The sequence below is a fragment of the Macadamia integrifolia genome, chromosome 2 (genome assembly GCF_013358625.1).
Source record: "Macadamia integrifolia cultivar HAES 741 chromosome 2, SCU_Mint_v3, whole genome shotgun sequence".
Taxonomy (NCBI): Eukaryota; Viridiplantae; Streptophyta; class Magnoliopsida; order Proteales; family Proteaceae; genus Macadamia; species Macadamia integrifolia.
Window position 1 is genome coordinate 27672733 of NC_056558.1, and position 22382 is coordinate 27695114.

At 34.7% G+C, this 22382-nt stretch overlaps 2 protein-coding genes across 2 annotated transcripts; one reads left to right on the forward strand and one right to left on the reverse strand.

The window, feature by feature from the left end:
- The first annotated feature begins 2954 nt into the window (after positions 1-2954).
- Positions 2955-3810, forward strand: LOC122060400 (MAPK kinase substrate protein At1g80180-like). The gene has a single exon (XM_042623480.1). The coding sequence runs from the start codon at positions 3026-3028 to the stop codon at positions 3527-3529; it is 504 nt and encodes a 167-aa protein (XP_042479414.1). The 5' UTR covers positions 2955-3025; the 3' UTR covers positions 3530-3810.
- A 6323-nt stretch (positions 3811-10133) lies between these two features.
- Positions 10134-11771, reverse strand: LOC122092323. The gene is made up of 2 exons (XM_042662643.1): positions 11400-11771; positions 10134-10383 (listed from the first exon to the last, which is right to left on the reverse strand). Exons 1-2 carry the CDS (start codon positions 11766-11768, stop codon positions 10231-10233), a joined length of 522 nt encoding a protein of 173 aa, XP_042518577.1. The 5' UTR covers positions 11769-11771; the 3' UTR covers positions 10134-10230.
- Positions 11772-22382: the final 10611 nt, after the last annotated feature.

The window sequence follows — 22382 nt, forward strand, 5'->3', positions numbered from 1 at the left end:
TTTTGCAATATCAAATTTTATTTTATAATAATTTATTAAAAAATAAATTAGGTGAGTAATTTTGTAAAGAGAAAGCTCATTTATTTTCTTTTGGAGAGGGGGTGGAATTAAAAAGTCTCATAACCCAGCGTGTAGGCAGAGACGCTTAATTCCAATTTCAAAATTATAGAATGTTACGTCTTCATTACTTAAAACTAGTCGGCACTTCCGAGTGTCTTCATTAAAAAGTCTCCTTTTTATAGGTGGAGTGATTTTCTCCGACATTTGTCATTTAAATGACCAAGTATATTATCCACGTCTCTCGATCATATCTACAATCGTTTTTGTTTTAATTTGGGGTCACGAGACTCAAGACTATTCCACAAAAAAAAAAAAGGAGACTCATGACTCATGAGTGAGTGATGACCAAATCAGAGCCTGCGTTGAAGAAATTAGAATAATCAGTATAAAAAAATGGTTACAAATAAATTCAAAAATGAAAATAAAAAAATAATTTTGGTGAAAAATAAAGGTTTTATTTATTTTTTATTTTTTATTTTATCCGAGAGCGGTTTCAATACCACAGACACACATGTTCCAAGCCCACACCGATAGGCCCAACTGAGCCTGACACGTTTATGGCCCGACTTGAACCAACTCGATTAATAAATGTGTCGGGCCTAAGCTCAGCCCATTTATAAATAGGTAGTACACAGTGCAAAGGGTAAGCTCGATGTGCCTCCAGACTAACCTGGCCTGGCCCGTTTACAAGCCCGACTCAGACCAATACGTTTAGCTCGATCGTTTATATAATTATATATATATATATATATTATAGAATAGGGTATATATTGATATTTTTATCAATTATTGACTGTAATTAACTGTAATTTATCTTCAAAATTTTTGATTATTTAACAAAATAAATTAAAGTATCTTAAATCTAAGAAAAGTAAAGATCGTTTAAGGTCATTTTAAAGTTGTATCGGTACATTACCCTGTTTAAGGCCCGATTATAATCCAATTACGAGAAACTCGATTAAAGCCTAGAACCCGACCAAGACCAACAAGTCATCGACTGAGACCGATTCATTTCTTAAATAGGTAGGTCATGACCCGAGGATATAGGCCCATCAAACCGACTAAGCCAACCAAGACCGGCCTGGCCCGACCGATTGACATCCATATGATTTAACTAATCCCCAATTTTTATCTATCGATTTTTTATCTACACGTGACGTGTTCTATTCTAATCCATATCTCCACAATTGGATCAAAAGGGGTTTTTACCTAAAGTCTTCGTGCTTCACCAAGAACAGTTTGGGGTTTTCGATGGTTTGGTGGTTATGTGGATTGGTGGATTGGGGATAAAAGCATTTGAAAAAAAGTAACTTATATTTCCGCCATTGGAAAGTTTGAGGACAAGCGTTGCACTAGAAGAATTGGTGGATTGAGAATTGGAGAAGAACCAAATTCACATGTAGGGATTACACAATGACCATTGAGATGGGCGCAGGGCTGCTCTCGGACAGAAAACACTTGCCATATAAATAAGAAGAAAAAAAAAAAAACAACCCTATAGTGTTATGTATATCGAGACACATGCGGAAGTGAAATTAGGCTGCGAAAAGGCATTCTTGCCCAACTCCATTTCTCCATATGTATGGGTGTACGCAACACTATCTGTTTGTGTTATCTCTGCATAAACATAATTGCATTACAAGTCATACTAAGGCTAGCTTAGCCTAATGGTGGTAGCTTCGTCTTGTAGAGCCAACACCCAAAGTAGGAGGTTGTGGGATCGAACCCTATCGTATACATGTGTAAGTTGGTGATTTTATCTTTAACAATACTTGAAATAATAGTTAATTATATGGAGCAAGCAAGATTCAATGGACTACTCCAACAAGAAATAACAATAAACCCACCCAGGGGATCTCAATTCTGGAAACCCCCTCTTCCCCTTTTGACTCCACCTCACCCCCATCGACCATCATGTGTGGGTGTCACTGATCAACTTAATATAACTTCTGTTTGCGTTTGTTATATAATCAATCAAAATAATGTTGATTTATTTAAAGCTGATTATCTCATGACATGAAGCCATTTGAAAGAGGAGAGCTCGGCAGCATGAATACAACTGGACCGATTCTACTATTCTATGAATTTTTTTTTGGCTAACTATAGACGTGCACATGCCCTATACCTGAAATCTCCCCCCACCACTCGGGGTCCCCCTGCCCTTTCTTAGATTTTTCTGACTAAATTTAACTTCAATCTCAAACCCCCTAATGATTGTGTTATTAGTTTCCCAAAACAACTGGCTGTTTTTGGTTTCTCAAAAAAGGGAAATCTAATCCCTACCCAATGTCTTATAGTGATGTACATTTTTACATGAAATATTTCTCTTTTTTTTTTTTTAAATAAAAATAAATAAATAAATAAGATGGGCGGATGTGTCATATGCATAGTTAGCAAATTCGGATTCGGGAATTATTCGGACGGAGAATTATTCGGAATAATTCGGACGGAGAATTATTCGGAATAATTCGGACGATTAATTTAAGGATTCGGTCAAAAAAGCGGTCAAAAAAGCTTATTGGGGGGTTTTTTTTTTTAATTGTTTTTTATTGTTTTTTTTTTTTGGTTTTTTTTTTTTAAAATAATGTTTAAATGGACCGAATAATTCAGTTTAATTCGGATTATTCGTGATTTATATTCACTTTTGAAAAAGTCACGAATTTTAAAGAATTTTATTTTTAATTTGGATTCGGTCCGAATTTTTGATAAAATTCAGAAAAATTTGGTTCGACCGAATAATTCACGAATTATTCGGCCGAATTGATAACACGGGTCATATGAGTTGGTAACCATGGGCCATAATGGTGGGTGCCCAATAGGCTGGCCAGCGGCATTCAATTGGATGATAGAAAAAAAAAAAAGTTATGAGGAGAATATAATACTGAATTGTAAGTTAGGGCGACATTACACATGGTTCGGTGCCCCTCCCTCCCTTTTCCATTGGCCATTATAGAGTTGTCCTTCTATGACTTCTCTTCTTTGGCGCAACCCAGTCAATTCTATAATTAGTTTCATCGTCATCCCCTTCTTTCTTCCTTCCTCTATACACATATATAGAGAAAGAAATCTAAAATTAGGAGCTTGGGCTTTAATCTCACCTCATAATTCACAAAGGAAATCTCTAGATTCTAGCTATCACAGAGAGAGAGAGAGAGAGCGCATGGAGGGACTGCAAAGGTCGACAATATCGTTTAGGAGGCAAGGTTCATCGGGCTTGGTATGGGATGATCCATTAAACTTGTCAGGAGAGGTAAATCAGATGAAGAAGAAAGAAGGAACAGATCAATTCAGGACAAACAGGAATGGCCAGTCCGGCGGCAAGGGTAGCGGTGGCGGCGGACGTGGGTACCGGACAGAAAGGATGGTTTCACCTTCCATGGATCCGCCTTCTCCTAAGGTTTCAGGTTGTGGGTGCTGTGCGGTGTTTGGCAAGCCAGAGACTACTGCCAAAAGACCACCCACCTTCTGATCTATATGAACAGATCAAGTCAGTTCACCTAAAAGCTTCTCAAAGGCAAGAGATGAAGAGATGAGATCAGGAAAGCTAAGTCTATCCACATATAGTTACACCATTAGCATCTTTTTAATTAGTTCTTTCTTAGTTATGGTTTTTTAGTTTAATTTTGTCGCATGCTCCTCTTCCTTGTTACTCTTGTAAATATGGGTGTATTTTTTGCTTGAGTACTGAGATCTGAGAAATGATTTTGATGTATAAAACCTCAATACTCAAGTTAAGATTCTGTCTCTCTCTCTCTCTCTCTCTCTCTCTCTCTTGTAAATATGGGTGTCGATTTTGCTTGAGTACTGAGATCTGGGAAATGATTTTGATGTATGAAATTGACCACAATCAACCCTCAAGTTAAGATATTCTCTCTCTCTCTCTCTCTCTCTCTCTCTCTCTCGCTCTGGGTGCGTTGGTGCAGCATTTAGCCATTGAAATCTGATCAATTCGAGTTTCATGTACTACCGGCGCATGTTAGCGGATGTAGGGGAGCAGTTTAGAATGGGAAGCAGGTGAGAACAAAACTTGGTTGTTGTCGGTAGGTGCAACCTTGCTAGTAGCCATGGGAATAGAATCTCAGGGGTAGAGGGGGGGAGGGGGGGAGGGGGGAAATTCACTTAAGATGGATATTTTCAAATCTGCCCCTAGAATTACGATGAGATTGCAGCCAAGTAACTGTAACCCAGGCAAGTGCGAAATTTTTTCCAATGAAAGATAATAGAACTAATTACTTGAAAAGAAGAAAAAAATGCTGTCGGGTAATGAAATGACCACCTGCGCCCTTCTTTTCCCTTCTCTTGGATATCCATGCATGCGCTTTCATTGACTCTTACACTATCGTAAAGCCATGAAATCTGTCATCATAACCTTAAATTATGGGAGAAGTTATCCTAAAAGTAGCATGGCTCTGCACTAACACGAACCCATGAGAGCATGTAGAGGTTTTTATAAGATTAATATTTCTACCCTTGATAAGAGTAACATGGTCATTTTACCCCTCAAGTGGAAGCCCAAACGCTGCTTTTCTAGCTTCAAGAAAGGGGTAGTGGACTTTTACTACCTTGACCAACCTGGAGGCTGGAGCCTTGCGATACCCAAAAAAGCGCTGACCTGGAGTGCCGTCATGGTGACGTTTGACATTGTCACCAATGTTTCTGTTCATCTTGGATCTACTGAATAATAATAATAATAACAATATTTTCTCTTTTAATAATTGTAGCTTATTATGTTTACACATCAGTACCACTAAGCCAAGAGTATAACGAATCGATTGAAGAAACTTAGTTAATTACCAATAATATTTATTACCTTTATTACTTGTAGATTTCAACTAGGGGTGAAGCTTTTCAACCAAATATATATATATATATATATATATATATATAAGGGGTGAAAGTTTGGTTCCAATCCGAATCGAATCTATTATGATACGCCCTTTGCCCAAATCAAGCTTAGGTCAAGTTTTTTGACTCAGAGGCGAGTTAAGATTGAACAACCCCAATCTTGGATCAAGGTCAGGTCTAGCTCAAGTTGAGGCCTTAACTCGGCCTAACTCGATCAAACTTGGTTCGAAATTTAATATTGAATTTTTATATTAGAATTTAGGGCTTCTATTGATATTTCTTATTTTTTTTTTATATAATTTTTTAATGTATAAGATATGAATGACAAAAACAGGTCAATTAAAGTTAATCCAACCATTGCAAAAGCCAAGGTCAATCCAACCCAGCACTGATAGAGTCAATTCAGGCCGAGTTGGTTTGGTATGAACCCGACAGAATTGCGCATGAACATGAATGTGCAGGGTTAGGTTAGACTCGGGTTGAATTTTGAGGGCTTAGGGTTGAATTAGTGTTTTAAGAAATCCGGCGCTGTTTCACCCCGCTTTTAACAATTACATTCATCTTTTGATTGGTTAGTCAAGTTTTTATTTAATATTATTTGTATTTCGTCGTATCCAATTCACCCTGTTCTTGAGTTGCTTAGGCTTCTAACAATCTAGAGGTGCACATGATTTTTTTTTTTTTTTTTTTTTTTTTTTTTTTTTTTTTTTTAAATCTACATACTCATAACTAAATTGAGTTCCTTGGTGTACGTTCTTTCTAGCTAGATGATATTATTTTGGTGAGTGAGACAAACACAAAGATTAAAATCAAGTTACAATCATGGAGATTAATCTTGGAATAAAAAAAGTTTAAAATTACGTTGAATGAAGACTATATGAACTTTAGTTACACTCATACGGATAATGTAATAGTTAAAATTAATGAGAAGGAGATTCCACAAAGTGATTACTTAAGGTATCTGGTTTCAATCATAAATAGAGAAGGTAACATAAATGATGATATTTTATAGATAATTAAAATTGGATGGATGAATTGGAGATGTGCATCCAGAGTATTGTGTGATTAACGTATTTCTTTAATATTTGAAGAAAATTTTTGTAGGACAATCATATGATCAACTATGATTTGTGGTACAAAATCTTAGGTAATTTAGAAGTTTCATGTAGATAAACTCATTGTAGCAAATATCAAAATGTGTGAGATGGATATGTGACCAAATTAGGAAGAATAAAGTAATTAATTATCATAGTAGAGCTAATTTGGGAGTAGCTCTGATACATGATAAACTTTGAAAAAGTCATTTCAGATGGCATGACCATGTTCAACAAAGACAATTGGATACTCTAGTATGGAAAAGTGATTTAATTCAAATTGAATGAACTAAAAGAGCCAAAAGCATATCTAAAATGATCTTAGCAGTGATGAAGAAAGACATACATAGTTTTGTATCAAGTATAAACCTATTAGCTAATTGGAGGGTAATTATTCATGCAGCCAACCCCATTTAATTGGAATAAGTCTGAATTGTTGTTATTGTTATTATTGTCGTTGTTTTATGTTGATAGTTATCTTCAAAGTTTGCATTAAGGAAAAAAATCAATTATGTTCAAAGGAAGAGATTCTGTCAATAATGAGCTTCTTTGGGATTCCCTTTTTTCCAAAGAAAAATGATCAGTTTTGATATTTTGTTCGTAAATTTTCTTTTATGTGATATTTTCTTGAAAATAAATTACATCAGCCCATTTCCTTTTGCTTACAATCCACCATTTTGAATCAAGTGAAGAGAGTGAGAGTTAACTTCCTACTAAATTTTCTTTATTCACATGAGTTTTCATTAATTAAAAACTAAAAAAAACTTCACATTATTTGGTGGGAATTAGAATCTCTAGGGCTGAAATTCACAAATTGAAAACATAATGAGATGATTAAGATGTCTACATAATTATAATATCAATTAAATTATCACATGACAGATATTTATGGATATGTAAAGATATTTAAGGACATGAAAGAGATATTAACCTGTTCTTATTCTCACTTCATTTTCTTTATCTATAGAGAGGTAGAGATGAAAGCATGAGGACCACTTCAACAAACTTGCTTCTTATCTAATATATTCATTGAAAACTTCTATGGCGGAAAAAAAAAATGATGCAGTATTGTTCAAGTGGTCGGTTTTGCAAGATACTTAATCACACGGTCTTCGTAGCATTTCCCTATTATAATTCAACAAAGTTTTTTTTTTTTTTTTTTTGGTTTTTTAAAAACTAAAGTGTCTGGGCCAACTTACGTGCACCTCAACTAATTCACAGGGAGACTAATGTGGTAGCTGAATTTTGATTGTTATAAAATAAAAACCTATAAAAATATATGTACAATTAATGAGAAAGTAAGACACATCTTAGTGTATGAGTGCTCCGTGCATAATGATATATCTCATTGCAAGGAAAAAAAAAAAAAAAAAAAAAAAAAGAAGAAGTGAAATCAAATCAATACTAAAATATGATAGTTGATTATATTTATATCTGAAAAATAAAATCAACTTTAATAAGAGTTTTAAGTCAATTACATAAGCATGATTATGATAGTTTATTTTTAAAATTTCACTTCACTTTCCTTTCCTTTGACTTACAACAAGGGGAGCCAAGATATGTAATCTAATTAAATTAGTAAAGGAACAGGCTTAGAGTGGTTGAACTAATTTTGCTTCTTTTGTTTACTTCTCTCATAAATGAGTCTTTCCCATTCATCAATAGAAAGCTAGTATGGATGTAGTGTAGTGAGTGTATCAGCCTTGTGAGAAACGCAGTTGGCCGACAAGCAAAGGCCCTAATATCCTATAGTCATATTCCCATTGAATTAATATTCAATTGCCTTGGTTGGCCACAAGGGGGACCCCATCTTGGCATGCAACTTGCAGCTTCCAAATAACAATTTTATAAACACCACATATTGACTAGGGTTACTATGATAATTCTTTTAAAAAAAAATTTAGGATAAAATTTTCTTTTACTGCACAGTAAATTTATCACATGGATCGAAAGGTTAAAAGTCCTGTCTCTTCTCTATCCACATCGAGTGGCCTACATTTCTATGGTGAATGGATTCACATTGTTCACCGTGAGTACAAAAAACTCGGTCCAAAATATTGTGCAACTTTTTTTTTTTTGATAGAAAGTGAAGATTCAACTGCTACACTTGATCTTAGCCAAAAGACCGAAAAAGGTATGAAAGTCAAGACTCAAGATCAAGACAACTTGCTCGGTACTTGTTAGGATTTCACACGAAAGTAATTATTTCATATCGAATGTGAATAGTCTAATGTATATGAAAACTAATTAAAAGAATTTAAGAACCCTAATCTTAATGGTTAGCTCTCAAGGATGAACTCATATGACATTGTGTCATAATCGTTATCATAGCATCTGGGTACTACACATTTGATATTGTATCATAACTGACCCCATAGCTGAGAACCCATCCAGTCTTTGTGTATTGGTAACTACTAGGATAAGTCTTTGTCAATTTTGATTTAAATAGGATTTGAATAAGTTGGAATTTGTCAGAATTTAAAAAGTTAAATTCGGAAAGAATAATGATTTCCATGGATCGATATTTTTTTTATTTTAATTCAAAAAATTTGGGGATCCCTTGCTACAATTCATAATTTAAATGATTTTCTGTCATTTTACCAACTAAAAGACGGAAAATTACCTAAAATAAAGATAAAGATTAAAAAATATATTGCATTAATAGACATTAATTGAAACTGGTGGTATAATGGTCAAAATATAGTATGATATTGGTATCTTTGAGGGCAAGAATGATAAGGTTGATGCGCATATCGATATCAGTATTGATGTGGGAATTGATCAATATTCAATCCGATATTATGCACTAAAAATATGAACTTTATTTTTCAAATAAAGTTATTCAGTCATAAGGGCACCCAAAAAAAGAAATAACAATTAAGTTCCAAAGTTGATAGTTTCATTACAATCTAGTCTACTTTATCATATCTCATAATAGACCTATAAACATGGAAGTAATTACTATCACCTCTCTAATCCATCAAAACATTACATACGGATAATCTTAATCACCAATTTTTGGACATAAAATTTTTTCAAAACCCTTGAACATATAAATATTAAAAATTTAAATCATTTGCAAACTATACCTACTTCATGAATTTTTTTCCAATTATGATAAGATATTCACCTAATATATATAGGAAGGGGATTCCTTATCAATTTCTTTCATTAATAGGTAAATATTATGAACTTAGTGCACTAACATATAACTAGGGAGACATCAACCGTTAAGTACACCAATAAAAAGAGACAGAGGATAAGATATATATTTTAGTTCTTCACTAGATGAGTATTTTGGAGGAAGAAAAGAATCCGAGTGCTATGGCTTTATGGAAGTTGACCCTGGCTCATCCTGAGGGATAGGCTTTATGTGGGCCTACTGAAAAGCTTAGAATGGTGGCATGCTATGACATTGGTTCTATCAAAAGCCATTCTAATTAATCACCATGTGGTAGTAAGTCAATGCTCGATTGAAGTGGATATATTATATATTTCATTTAATGATGGGTTAAATTTTAATCTATTTTAATTCAATTTTAATATTGACATAAAACTTTAAACAAAAAAAAATTGTTTAAAAAATGAATTGTATTCGAAAAAATTACACTATTAAAGTTAAAATAACAATTTCCTGAGTGTGGATCATACAGCTGATATTAGGGGTGTTAGTCGGGCCGGGCTAGTCTCGATCCGGCCTAGTGAGGCTTGACCATTTGAAAACCTTGCACCATGGACGTTCGTTTAAGTAAATGGGTCTAGCTTTCAGGGAGCAAGACATGATTGATAATTGGGCCAATCAGTGTCGGATTTTAACTGAACTATCTTAAAAGGCCATAACTGGGTCTTAAATGGGCTCGATCGACCCATAAACATGTCAGAGCTCAAAATTGACACCCCTAACTAACATGATAATTAAATCTAACAATAGGCAAATCCCACAAATCCCTAACTATCCAACTGTCATAAATTATCAATCATCACTCCATGTCACAGAAATAGTTGCCATGCCTCAATGTTGGATGTTTATTTATATTCAAATTTTCTACAAAATAATATATTCGAGTGGTTTAATACGAAAACCTGAATCTTAAGTTGGTAAAAATATTTATATAAACTCATAAAAGGCCTAATTATGATTATAAAATGTACACCTTTCTTAATAAATAATACAATAATGAACAATAAAGAGGTCAAACCCAACTTTGGACCTGCATAAGTTTCTTTATAGTCACTTTGCTGTCTGAACCTTTGTCATGAATACCAAAATAAATATTTTTTCTATTGAAAAATAAAGGAAACAACCTGTCGCATGTGTCACAAAGGATCCGAAACTTGAGCCCACAATGCAATGCCAAGCAGGCCCATATACTCGATCGAATTCCTGCAACACCAGTTGAACCCATCTTCCCAAATTAAAATGACATTAAAGGGACCAAAGAGCAGAACTTGAAAAAGAGAATTCAAGGAAGTAAAGAAGGCAAAATATCCAACATCTTGGATGATCTATTTATTGTCCATTACCTTGTGTCCTTAGGTTTATGGACAAAATTCAAACATGGAAGAGGAAAAAAATTGGTCATCACAAACATGTTCACTCTGTCATATGTAGTAATAATATCTCTCTCTCTCTCTCAAACAAAAATCTAAAATGATATAGAAATTGCAAATAAACAATCACACAATACAAGGATTTACGTGATTCAATAAAATTGCCTACGTCTATAGTGAAATGAGATATGTTTTACCATCAATCAAGAATATAAGTTAAATTCACTCGTTTTCACACCTCTCAGATTACAGAGAATACCATATCACTACAAAATATATAGTGAAACCCTACATAGAAACATACTATTGAAATACCCATGTAGCCCTAATAAAAAAATTTCCTTAGGGACTACCTCCTCCGAACCCTTGCCATGGACCTGGTAGTTCATTGAAGCCCTAGCTAGTAACAAAGAAAATGCATTAGGTGGTCTAATTCCTCCAGGCCTCAAGGCCTCGGGCTCTATGGCCCTTTAGAATCAGCCCACAAAACACCGGTCAAGGAATAGGAGTCCACATCCTCTGCAGTGAGCAGTGAGGTGCGGTGAGCATCGAATGGCTGATAGCATTTGGGCCTGTGTCCGAAGGGACTCCTAGCCACCCAATGTTCACTGCATCGGTGCAGCGGCTGCAGACAATTTTCACACCGAGGAATACAAGACATCCATAACCCCAACATCTCCTCCCACCCCCACCCCCACCCCCTACAATGATCATGGAGTACATTATAACAAAAATTTCAATAAATGCCAAGAAAAGGAACCAAAAGAGAGATGATGAGAAAGAAAAGAATCAGAGAACAAATAAATAGAAGGAATATCTAGTACAAGGGCTAACTTAAAGAAGACCCACCTTCTTCATGTTGTGAGCTACATGTTTAGTACTAATCTTCTCTAAGCTGTCATAGGTTCTCCGAGCACACCGGAAGGCATGAACCTGCATGAACCCTGGCATGTCTGTAGCCAAAACTTTCACTTGAAGGAATGCAGCCACTGATGATAGGTTTGTTTCTACATGTGATACAGACTTCCTTGCCTCCACTAAGTTCACTGCCCCTCTACCACCATGAGCATCATCCTCCTCCTCATGAGAAGCCTTAGATCTTCTTAAAACCCAACTTCGTGACACCGGTTTGCTTGCCTTCACTGCTGTATCTGGTTCTGGCCTGAAACTTCCTGCACCCAAGAAGCCTCTCCTCCTTTGCCTTCCATGGCTATCCATTACTACAACTCTTTACATGGGCTGGTTGGCCTATTTAGCTCACATAGTATATATTAGGTGAAAGGCAGCTAGACCCATTAAGATAATGTTGATTCACTGGAGGGGATTGAAAAATGGAATAGAATAAAGGAACAACCCATGTGTTATTGCCTATGATTAAGGGAAAAAATGGTAGGGGGTGCCTGGGAGAGATTTGATAGATTTTGTTCCTTGGACCTGGACCTGGACCTGGACCTGAATTAATAGGTCCTGTGGTGGCATTTGGTCTGGAGCTTTGTTGCCCTTATTGGATATTTTTGTAGAGAGCCAGCAAAAGGGGACATCTCCCCTCTATGTCTCATTTTAAGGGTATCTCACACATGTGATGTGCCTTAATGTTAGACTTTAAACTGTTCACGACTAGGGATGGAGATTGTTTTTCGTTTTTTTTTTTATTATAATTTCGAATTATTCCAACTGGTGGGATTTTAATATACAATGGACTGCTCTAACAATTTCAAATTTTCGGCCTGCCTTCCAATTATCTTGGATTTGTGGGGATTGACTTCTACCATCGATTGGGTATCAAAAATTCTTATAAATGATATTTTGTTGTTTTGTAGATGGTTTTCTTTCGGGGAAAAGATTGGGTATGCTGCTTGTATACAACTAGCATCCACTTGTTTATCTCTCTCTACCCGCTTTTGAAATGTGACGAGTCTTACCAATTTCCGATCAATTTGAGCCAATTCCAGGACAATCAAAATTTAAATCAATGGAGCAGGATCATATACTCTATATATTTTTAGTTTTTAACATTGCTCCAAGTCGCCTAACCTTTCAGCCAAAACCAGTGCGAAGACCTTCTGAAGTTTTGATCAATTTTAAAGCTTGCTCAATTTGTTTCTTCCCTCACTTTAGGATGTGGAGGCCCATAACCTAACCCCTAGGGCTTCTATGTCCCCATTTTGTACCTCGTGGAGCCAAACCTTTCCATTAGATCTAGAGACTATTGTATCAAAAGTGGTGCAAATTTGGCCCAGTGGGCCTGAGGCCGCCATGCCTGTACTAAGCCGACAGGCCTGTGTTGGTCTTTTTAGCCTACAGGCTGGGCCAGGGTTGGGATTTTCAAGCCTGAGGTATGGCCAGGCTGGACCTGGACTGAGGCCTTGGGTTGATTGAGCCTACCCGGCTTGGTCTTTTGTATGTGTGTGTGTGTATAATTTTCTTATTGGCTCCCTTCATGGTGTCAACATTTTTTTTTGTAATTTTACCTTTTTTGCCTTTTTGGTATGACTTTTTTTACCAATGAGGATAATATTTTACATGCGTACTCGAAAAATACGTGACAATGACACTTTTTGATAGTGACATAATGATGTCATTCTCAACTTAATTTTAAGGACAAAGTTTTCCTTCACCAGTGCGGAATGATTGAATGGTCTAAATGTGACCCCCCTCTCCCCCATTCTCTGTAGTCATGATGGGCCACTTAGAATGGATTCCCATTCACCTTCCTAATTTCAAAAACCCTTGTATAGATCTGTCTTAAAAAAATAATAAAAAAAAATAAAATAATTTGAAAATATGACCAGGGACAATTAAAAGAAAATGTCAAGTTTTAAATTAAGGGTGTTAATCAGTTCGGTTTTGGTTTAAATGGTGCGGATCGATTCAGTTCACATTTATTTGACTAAAACCATAACCGCATCATTTACTAAATGGTTACACTTTCTGAAACCGTGAGCATTTAGTAAATGTTTTGGTTTCCACGGTTTTTAAACGGTGTCGATTTCACGGTTTTAAACGGTTTTGGTTTATTTTATACGGTTTGTAAAACGGTTCACAATTGGTTTGTTATAACTTGCAACCATCTCTAAACTGAGGATCATAAGCTTATCCAAAAATAATTGGCAACCACAAATAAGAGATTCTATATTAACGATGGTATGTCTTAATTTGATAATCTAGTGTTATTTCTTTGCATGGTCATTCTCAAACATATAGAATTAATATCATAAAACATCCATATCTAGCCTTCTACAACATAAAATATTAAAATGACAGGTGATTTAGTCAAAACACCCCATCTGTGATAACAAATAGTAACATATATGGATTACAAGTTCATGATCTAAAGCCTAAACTTGAACTGAATTGCAATAAAATCATACCAAAGCATGATGGATATTTAATTTAATTGTTAATTGTTATACAGATTATTGCCTCTGTTTTAATTAATTGTTATACGGATTAATCGGATCGGTTTAAACGGTTTTGAATTAGTTCAACCAGATCGGACTGTTTTGCCCCTCAAAAGATCAAATATCAAGACCTAGGTTTTTCTTTTATCAAAAGATCAAATATCATGACAAAAATCATCACAAAGAAAATCAATTGATTCAACACTAATACTTGAAACCATGGGCTGCATTTTGGGATTCAAGAACGAGAACACATACCAAATGACATTTCTACAATCTTAGAACATTACTTTTCAACCTAGAATTCAATTTGAGAACGAATACCAAACAAACCTATGATATTCACTCTTATAAGGGAAATGTTAGTTTCCCTTAGACAACAAGACTTTGTGCTGTAGTATTTCAAAAATCCTTCAGCTTATCAAATGTTAGTTTTTTCTTATTTGAAAATTTAAATATGGACATTGTACACACACACACACACACAAAGGTAAATTCAAATATGAACCGGTATTACAAATCGTATTAAATTGTTTGTGAACGGATAATGAAAATTGAATAGAAATCGAACCGCATATAAAACCATTCTGATTTTACTTTATTCTTATCTAGTTCAGTTTTGATTTCTACCTTGCAAAATGTGCATCGAACTAGAATCAGACCGTATAACCGAAATCAGACCATTTGACACCCCTATCTTCAGGTAAAGAGGTAGTCCCAATTTTTAGCTTAGGGGATATCGTTTGTTCAGAATAGTGAGCATATTGATGCTCCGACTTCTCTGTGGGGAAAAGATCACAAATCTAGCAATCCTTGAAAGACCGATTCAGAAGTTTTGAATTTGTTCAACTAGATCGGATGTTATACACCTCAAAAGACCAACACCTAGGCTTTTTTTTTACTGTTTTACACACCCATGATCCGATATCACCAATACGGAATTGTCCAGGTACCAGTATTGTCATAGTCAATACCGATACAAATCAGTCGATACAACAGATTATATACCAATACTTCCCAACATCTCTGTAATGCGTCAATTCTGGGATTAAGAATGAGAACACATACCAAATGGCATTTCTACTGTCTCAGAACATTTTTTTCGACCTCGAATGCTTACCTAATAAATGCTATGATAATCACTCTTATAAGTGAAATTGATTTCATGTTGAATTTCTCTTTCAATCATAAGTAAATATATGAATCAATTGCATTGAGATATAGCCAGGAAGGCATCAACTGTTAGTACATCAAAATTCCATAATATCTAACAACAATGATAATGATCTCTTTGGTCTAAAGACCAATTGCAAACTATTAGTGAGAATCTTGTTTTTTAATACAATCGAAAGCAATCCAATTACATAAAATATTCTCATATGATTCAATTTAATATACATATACTTGCATTTGTATTGAAAATCATTATTCTTGACAACAATGCGAAGAACATGCTCAATTTTGTCCTTAATTATGAACTATTTAAAGTATAAAAGTCTAATCACAATCAACTACCCAACAATATTACTTAAATTAATAATTAAATTGAGTTTGATAAACACACCAACCCAATATTACCAAGAAGAGACGACCATCCCAAAGCAATGACAATGACTTCACAAAGTTGATTGTTGCAAAATGTTGACTCTATTGAAAAATTTCACTGTTGTGGAAAACCTAATTGACGAGATTATGTAGTCTTAATCCAAGATACTTAAGATGGTAACTTGAATATGATTGATTTAGATCATCTCCCTTACCTTTTATTTGTTATTTAATAGAAAAAATATTTTTTTTTTCTTTCTTTTTCGTTATCTTTTCTAACCTCTCAACGTCAGGTAGACAGGAACAAAGTCACTTTCAATTGAAATAGTCCATATGAGCCGAATTAAAAAAATCATCAAATTTATTGAAAAATAACATTTTAAAAGTGTCATCAGATCTATGATTAGACTTTAGTTTCATGGGTCTTTAGGGTTTTAATTAAGTCATTTAGGTAAAGAAATGCACGTTACCTACACTTGTGTTCCAAGTTTCAGATCTTGAATTGTGACAAGCAGCTAACTACTCCAAAAGCTTGAAATGAAATAATGGTTGAAGCTAATAGATAAAGATTTTCTTATAAAGAGTCATCCATGTGGAATTTGGAAAGAACAGCCATTATCTCGTTGGCAACAAATTGACAATCAACCTAACAGTGTATTTATCAGTCATACAGCATTGTTTAAAGTAAATTAATACTAACAATCTGATTCACTTTGCGTAATTAGGAGCTAATATAAAATTAAAAGGGAAGTGCTCTTTGTTCGGGAGTGTGGTTCCTACATCTGCTAGAGATCCAATTAGTGTTTTCTTTTGGTTCAACTTAAGGGGAGTATTAGAAGGTTATTTTATTTGGGGGAATTTTTTGTCTAGGAGTGTAGCCTATGCTAACGCTCCCCTCAGTCCCGTAATAAAATAATATCTCTACCCTTTATTAGAGTAGGAGAGATATAGACTCAGTGAGTGCTGGTGTAGGCTGCACTTTTGGATAGTAAACATTTTCTCTTTACGGGGAGGATGAGAGAGACACAACTCAAGGGTTGTGGCATAGGAGCCATGGATTTGGCTCGTCTCTAATTCTCAATCTCCCAATTCTTCCCCAATTATCTCCTTGTGCGCGAAACCTATACATTGTAATCCAACGATTGTGGTAGTTTAGGGTTTTTCAAACCCATTTAACCCCTCAAAAGACAAGAGTGTGGATCAGGTCTTCGTACGAGAATACGGTGTTTGATCCACACTTGGACTGCATTGAAAATAAAAACTAATTAAAAGAGGAGAACAATTAAGTGGAGTCTAAGTGTGGATCAAACACTGTACGAGTACCTGATCCGGACTCAAAAGACAAAACCCCTTGGATGAAACCTATTTGTATGGGTTTCCCTCCATCATCTCTCAACCTAAAATGAAGAAGGAGAATAAGATGCCTCCATGTCTCTCAACTTAAAACGAAGGAGAAGAGTCAATGTTCTTCGGGGAGAAACCCTTCTCGTTGTTGAAAGAGAATGGATGCTTGGCAAAGAGGACTTGATAAACCCTAATCCTTCTCCCTTCTTCTTCGTTTTAGGTCTTCTTTAGAGAAAATCCAACTATTCTCTTCTCCTTTGTTCTCCGTTTCAGGTTGAGATGAGACAATCTGGCTCCAGTAAAAAATCCGGCTCCTTCTTCCCTAATCTCTTCTCCCTTCTTCTATGTTTTCTCCCTTCTCCATTTGAGGTTGATAGACGATGGAGGGGGTTCTTTCGGGTTAGATCTAGATAATATTATCAGAAGAATGGTTGCTGAGGGATAAAAAGGGGTTTGAACAACTCTAGTTATCACAATCATTGGATTATAAATGTACACATATCACACGTAGAGAGAGAATTGAACAAAAATTAAGAGATTGAGAATTGAAGACGAGCCAAAGTCACTCTCACATAAGAAACTTCATTACTTATTTAAATAAGGGAAGCAATAATTTAGTATGTTGCAAGGGACGGAGGGAGGGGAGAAGAAAAGTCACTGGATGTACATATGGCAATCCTATGACTAATTTGTAATGCATCTCTATGATTTTTCAAATGTAATAATGTGGACCATAAACTTGAATACTACTTGCCCTCATCTACCAACACCTAACATTGACCACTTTTTATAGGCAGGGGGAGAACGTAAGAATAGCTAAAATTTATTTTCTAAAATACCCTTCTAGTTGGATATATCATTTAACATATAAGAGGTCATTTGATTTTCATTAAAAAAAAAAAAGTCATTTGATAAAGTATTTGAACAAAATGCTATTGACCAATCACACAACTCATGAGACCCCAACACATGTGCACACGCATAATCACACCTGTGCACACGCACTCACACACGTGCACACATACGCACACAGAAACCCACCTATTTAGGGTTTGATGCTTTGTATTCCATTGCTTAGTAATTTGGGGCTGACTTCGAAGGATTGTTAAGAGGCCGAACATGCCAGAGGAATTGGCTCACCTTAAGTGTTTCTTTTGTTACTAGGCCTCAACAAACTAGGAGGTCTATGATGGGTTTGGGGCAGTAATTCCTGAGAAAAAAAATTTAGGGCAACATGGGTATTTTAGTAATGTGTGCCTTTGCAGGTGTTGCTAATTTATAGAAATGGTTTATTCTCCATAATCTAAGAAAGGTCTATAATCCTATTTTTCATTGATAATGATGTAAATTTTATCTAACCATGGACATAGATAATCTTTACCACGTAAATCTTTGTGTTGCTTTGTGTAATTGTTTGTTTGTGATTTCTACTTCTATATCATTTTAAGTTTTTATTTCTACAACCCACCCAGCCCCACACACACATGTAATAGAAAAATGCATGGTGATATTCATCTAAATATTTATTTTAATTTCTGATAACTCTTATTATGGCTACATGGGAATTATGTGTTCATTGTAGAGTGGTTTAGTTTCCAAATCTAAGATGATGCACAATTTTATCCCTAGATTAATAGAACTAATCTTCTTTTGTGGATGCAACTTGTTGTAATTAAAATGGTGAATTAAGAAATTATAATCTTATTTTATTTGCTCTTATTTCATATTCTAAATAAACAAGTAAAGGGAAAACAATGTTTTTAAAATAAAATAAAAAATAATTTAACATTATATTATTTGCATGTTTTTAAAATACACATATGAAATGAAATGAAAAGATTTATTCATCTTAAAATAGAAAGGATGTGTCGTACTAATAAAAAATTGAAAATAAATAAATAAAATTACATATTCCAAATCCCAAGAAATAATATAAGATTGCCAATGAACTAATTTTACTAAATCCTAAGAAAAATTTATAAATATTCTTCATTATTTTGTTGATGTGGCCAAATCTTCTTAGTTAGGTATGTTGTCAAATTGCACCGTTGGGAGGAATGAGATATATTTGATTTTTTTGAGCAGTTGAAATTGAAACAGCCTAATGGCAGATCAACTTCACAGATAAGATGTCAAATGAGAACGAACGCCTATAGAATATGATAGATAAAACTAATAGCTTCATATGCATATTTGGTAATCAATCATTTATTATTGATATATTAAATAACTGTTAGGATGCATTTGGTAATCATTTGAAAATATGTTTCTGATATTTTTTTTATTTTACGAAAGTAAGAAAATTGATTCTTCTATTTAGTATTCACCATGGTTTTAAGTATCGATACGTATCGTGCCGTATCGATCGATACGTATCCGTATCGGTAGGCATCGGCAAGATACATACCGATACGTATCATGAAAATTTTAAAACCCTTATGTATTGATATGTATCCTACGATACACACCAATACGCACCGATACTCACCGATACATACCGATACTCTGTGAAAAATTCAAAATTGAAGTGAAATGTACGTTTCGGTATGTATCGGTACGTATCGGTATGTATCGGTATGTATCAACCGATACACACCGATACGTACCGATACAGTTATAAAATTGCCAAAATGGGTAATTTTTTAGAAAAACATAATTTTTTGAGCTGTTTTTGTTCCAAAGTTGCTGCCAACCATTTTTCTCTCTAATAAAGTGGAAATCAAAGTTGAGAACAAGGATTTTACATTTATAGGACAATTACAAACCTTGGATTCTTAGTGCGATACTCTCAATTTACTATTTATGCATAATACATGTTATATATAACTTTTTTTAACTATTTTTTTTTTATGTAAATGTGTATAATAAAGTGTTTCCTATCCATTTATGTGCGTATCTTTAGCGTATCTTAACGTATCTCCGATACGATCCGATACCCTCCGATACGTATCTTAATTTTGGCCGACCGATACGATGACCGATACCGATACTTTAATCCTTGGTATTCACTCTTCGTTTTCATTTTTCGAAATGATTTGAATAAAAAAATGCCAGAAACGAGAAATGCTGGACCATGTTCCAACATTTTAATTTTGTTTTAAAATGAAATTTTGGCACAAAAACGAAATATTCTAATTTTGACATAAAACATCATTTCTAAAACAAAATGACTACGAAATGCAGCGAAGAAGAACAATTAAGTAAAGGAATGAGCTTTAGTGTAAATTCAGAAAGGCCAGTAGTTACTTATTATCATCTTCTTGATATAATAGTAGTGGTTTTATAGTTAATAATAAGTGTAGTTCAATCTGATTTCTTGTGGACCGCTATTTATCCTAGTGTAAGTCTTGGGGGAGAAAAAAAAAAACTACAAAGAGCAATTTGCCTTGTCCTAAGTCTTAATGGTTGATTCCCAAGATTTTAAAACTCAAGATAATTGCTGGGATCAATCCATCTGAATCGCTTTGGATCTTTATGTTTTACTAATGGATTAATATTAGATTGATCAAAATTGAAGATCAATCAGGGCTGATATCAATCCAATCCAACCCATATTGATTTGAACTAATTTGATTCGATCCAAGTTTTAGAACTACGCTGGGTCCAGATGTTAGAGAGAGAGAGGTTAATTTTGCAATCTAGAAGTTTTAAAATTTTAATGGATTAAAAAATAATAATAATAATAGCCAGGGAAAGTTACAGTGTGTACTTAACCTACAGCTAGTGGAGCTATGGACAAAAATAGCTGTCACTCTTTACCGGCAATTACCTGTCACTTTACTGGAGACAGGCTGTGAACAACTTATTGAGTGTAGAGTCGAAAGTTGTAGTTCACTATTTTCTTTTCGATTGAGTTTCCCGCGCCCACAGGGTTTCTGTTTAACAAGGGGATCAGGCCGATGGAGCATGGTTTCAAGTATCGGCTCGGTCATATTGGATTGGTATCGGTTGAGACCGATCCCCAATCTGATATTGATCCAAATTGGGTATCGTTTCAAGGGTAAAATAGGAAAATTAGTACTTTTAATAAAAATCAGGGGTAAAATAGATCGATACCCAATGATCCTATCCGATCTAAAATGGTATCGTATTGTATCTAAAGAGATATTGTCCCCTAAATCCTTGGTAGTGTGAAAATCGTTTCCAATCATTGTGCTAGTGTGGTGGATATCAAGTGATTAGAAATCTTTTGAAGTTCTGCTCTCAACTATCTGATGCTCACCGCACTTCACTGATCGCTACATAAGATATAGATTCAATGAGGTAGAGAGAGGGCGTGTGGGATCTCAACCTTTTGATCCACAGGATGAGCATCACCGCGTGGAGAAAGAAAATTGTCTTTTTTTTTTTTTTTTTTTTATTGATTGATTGCAAATTTATAGTATTTTGTAATGTACCCTTTTAATTGCTAGCGTGTTATGAAGAGAGATCCTACTCTATATTATTTTGAAGGACAGTTGTAATTTTACGTCTTTACTCGACTCTACTCCCTATTTTATTCTATTGAAAAGGCAAGCTGACCGGTTAACGGTTGAAGCTAGGGACTGTGTGGCTTGAACGGCTTCTATAACCTCATAACGGCTTAAAGCGTTAGACATGCTAAGCTATTGATCAAAAATGCATTGTCTTCCCTCTTTTCTTACCTAGGGATCACTTCACGCGGTTGGTGATCTTACCCACTCAACAAATCAAGAGGCCAAGAAAGTTCAGTCTACATTTTCTGCAGCGACGGATGAGGTGTGACGAAAATCGAACAATTGAGAGCATTTGGGCAAGTGTCTCAAGGGATTTTCAGTCATCTGATGCTCTCATTGCACTAGTGCAGCGGTTGCAGACGATTTTCACACATATTTCCTTTTCCTCTCTATTTTTCTTCCTTTCTTAGCATGGTTTTAAGTATTGGTATTAGTTTTACTGAAACACCAAACATTAATATTGATCCAGACCATGGTATTGTATTGGTATGCCAATAATTAAATCCATGTTTTTTAGTTTTTTTCTTTGGCAACATCACCGTCACTCTTTCCCTATTGTTACTACTTTTTCGAGTTTCCTTGTAGCTTGTATTTTTGTTACAATATAAACATGATGCCAAACATGAATGTATATATATAATAAATGCAATAACTGAAAATAAATAAAGATCATTATATTGATCTTTATACAAGAGAGAAAAAGTTAGAAATACATATGATCGAAAGACCTAACCATGTAATAATAAGAAGTTATAAACCGTCAATATATATGAGTGTTTAACATAGATAAAATGTCACAACAACCATTCACATAATAGAAAACTGAGCATGTCATGAACATAAACCCTAACTAGAGTTGAATCAAGATTAGGAATGATACAAATTAACCCTAAGCATGCAGCAATACATAAAGAATGATTAAACAACACTTTAGGCATCAGTTGCGAGGAGACTTGAACTAGAGACTTCTTTCAATACACAACACCTTTGGACCAGTGGAGCTACACCCTGGATGCTAACAAATAGTATAACAACTTAAACCTAACACATGAACTAAAAATGACATA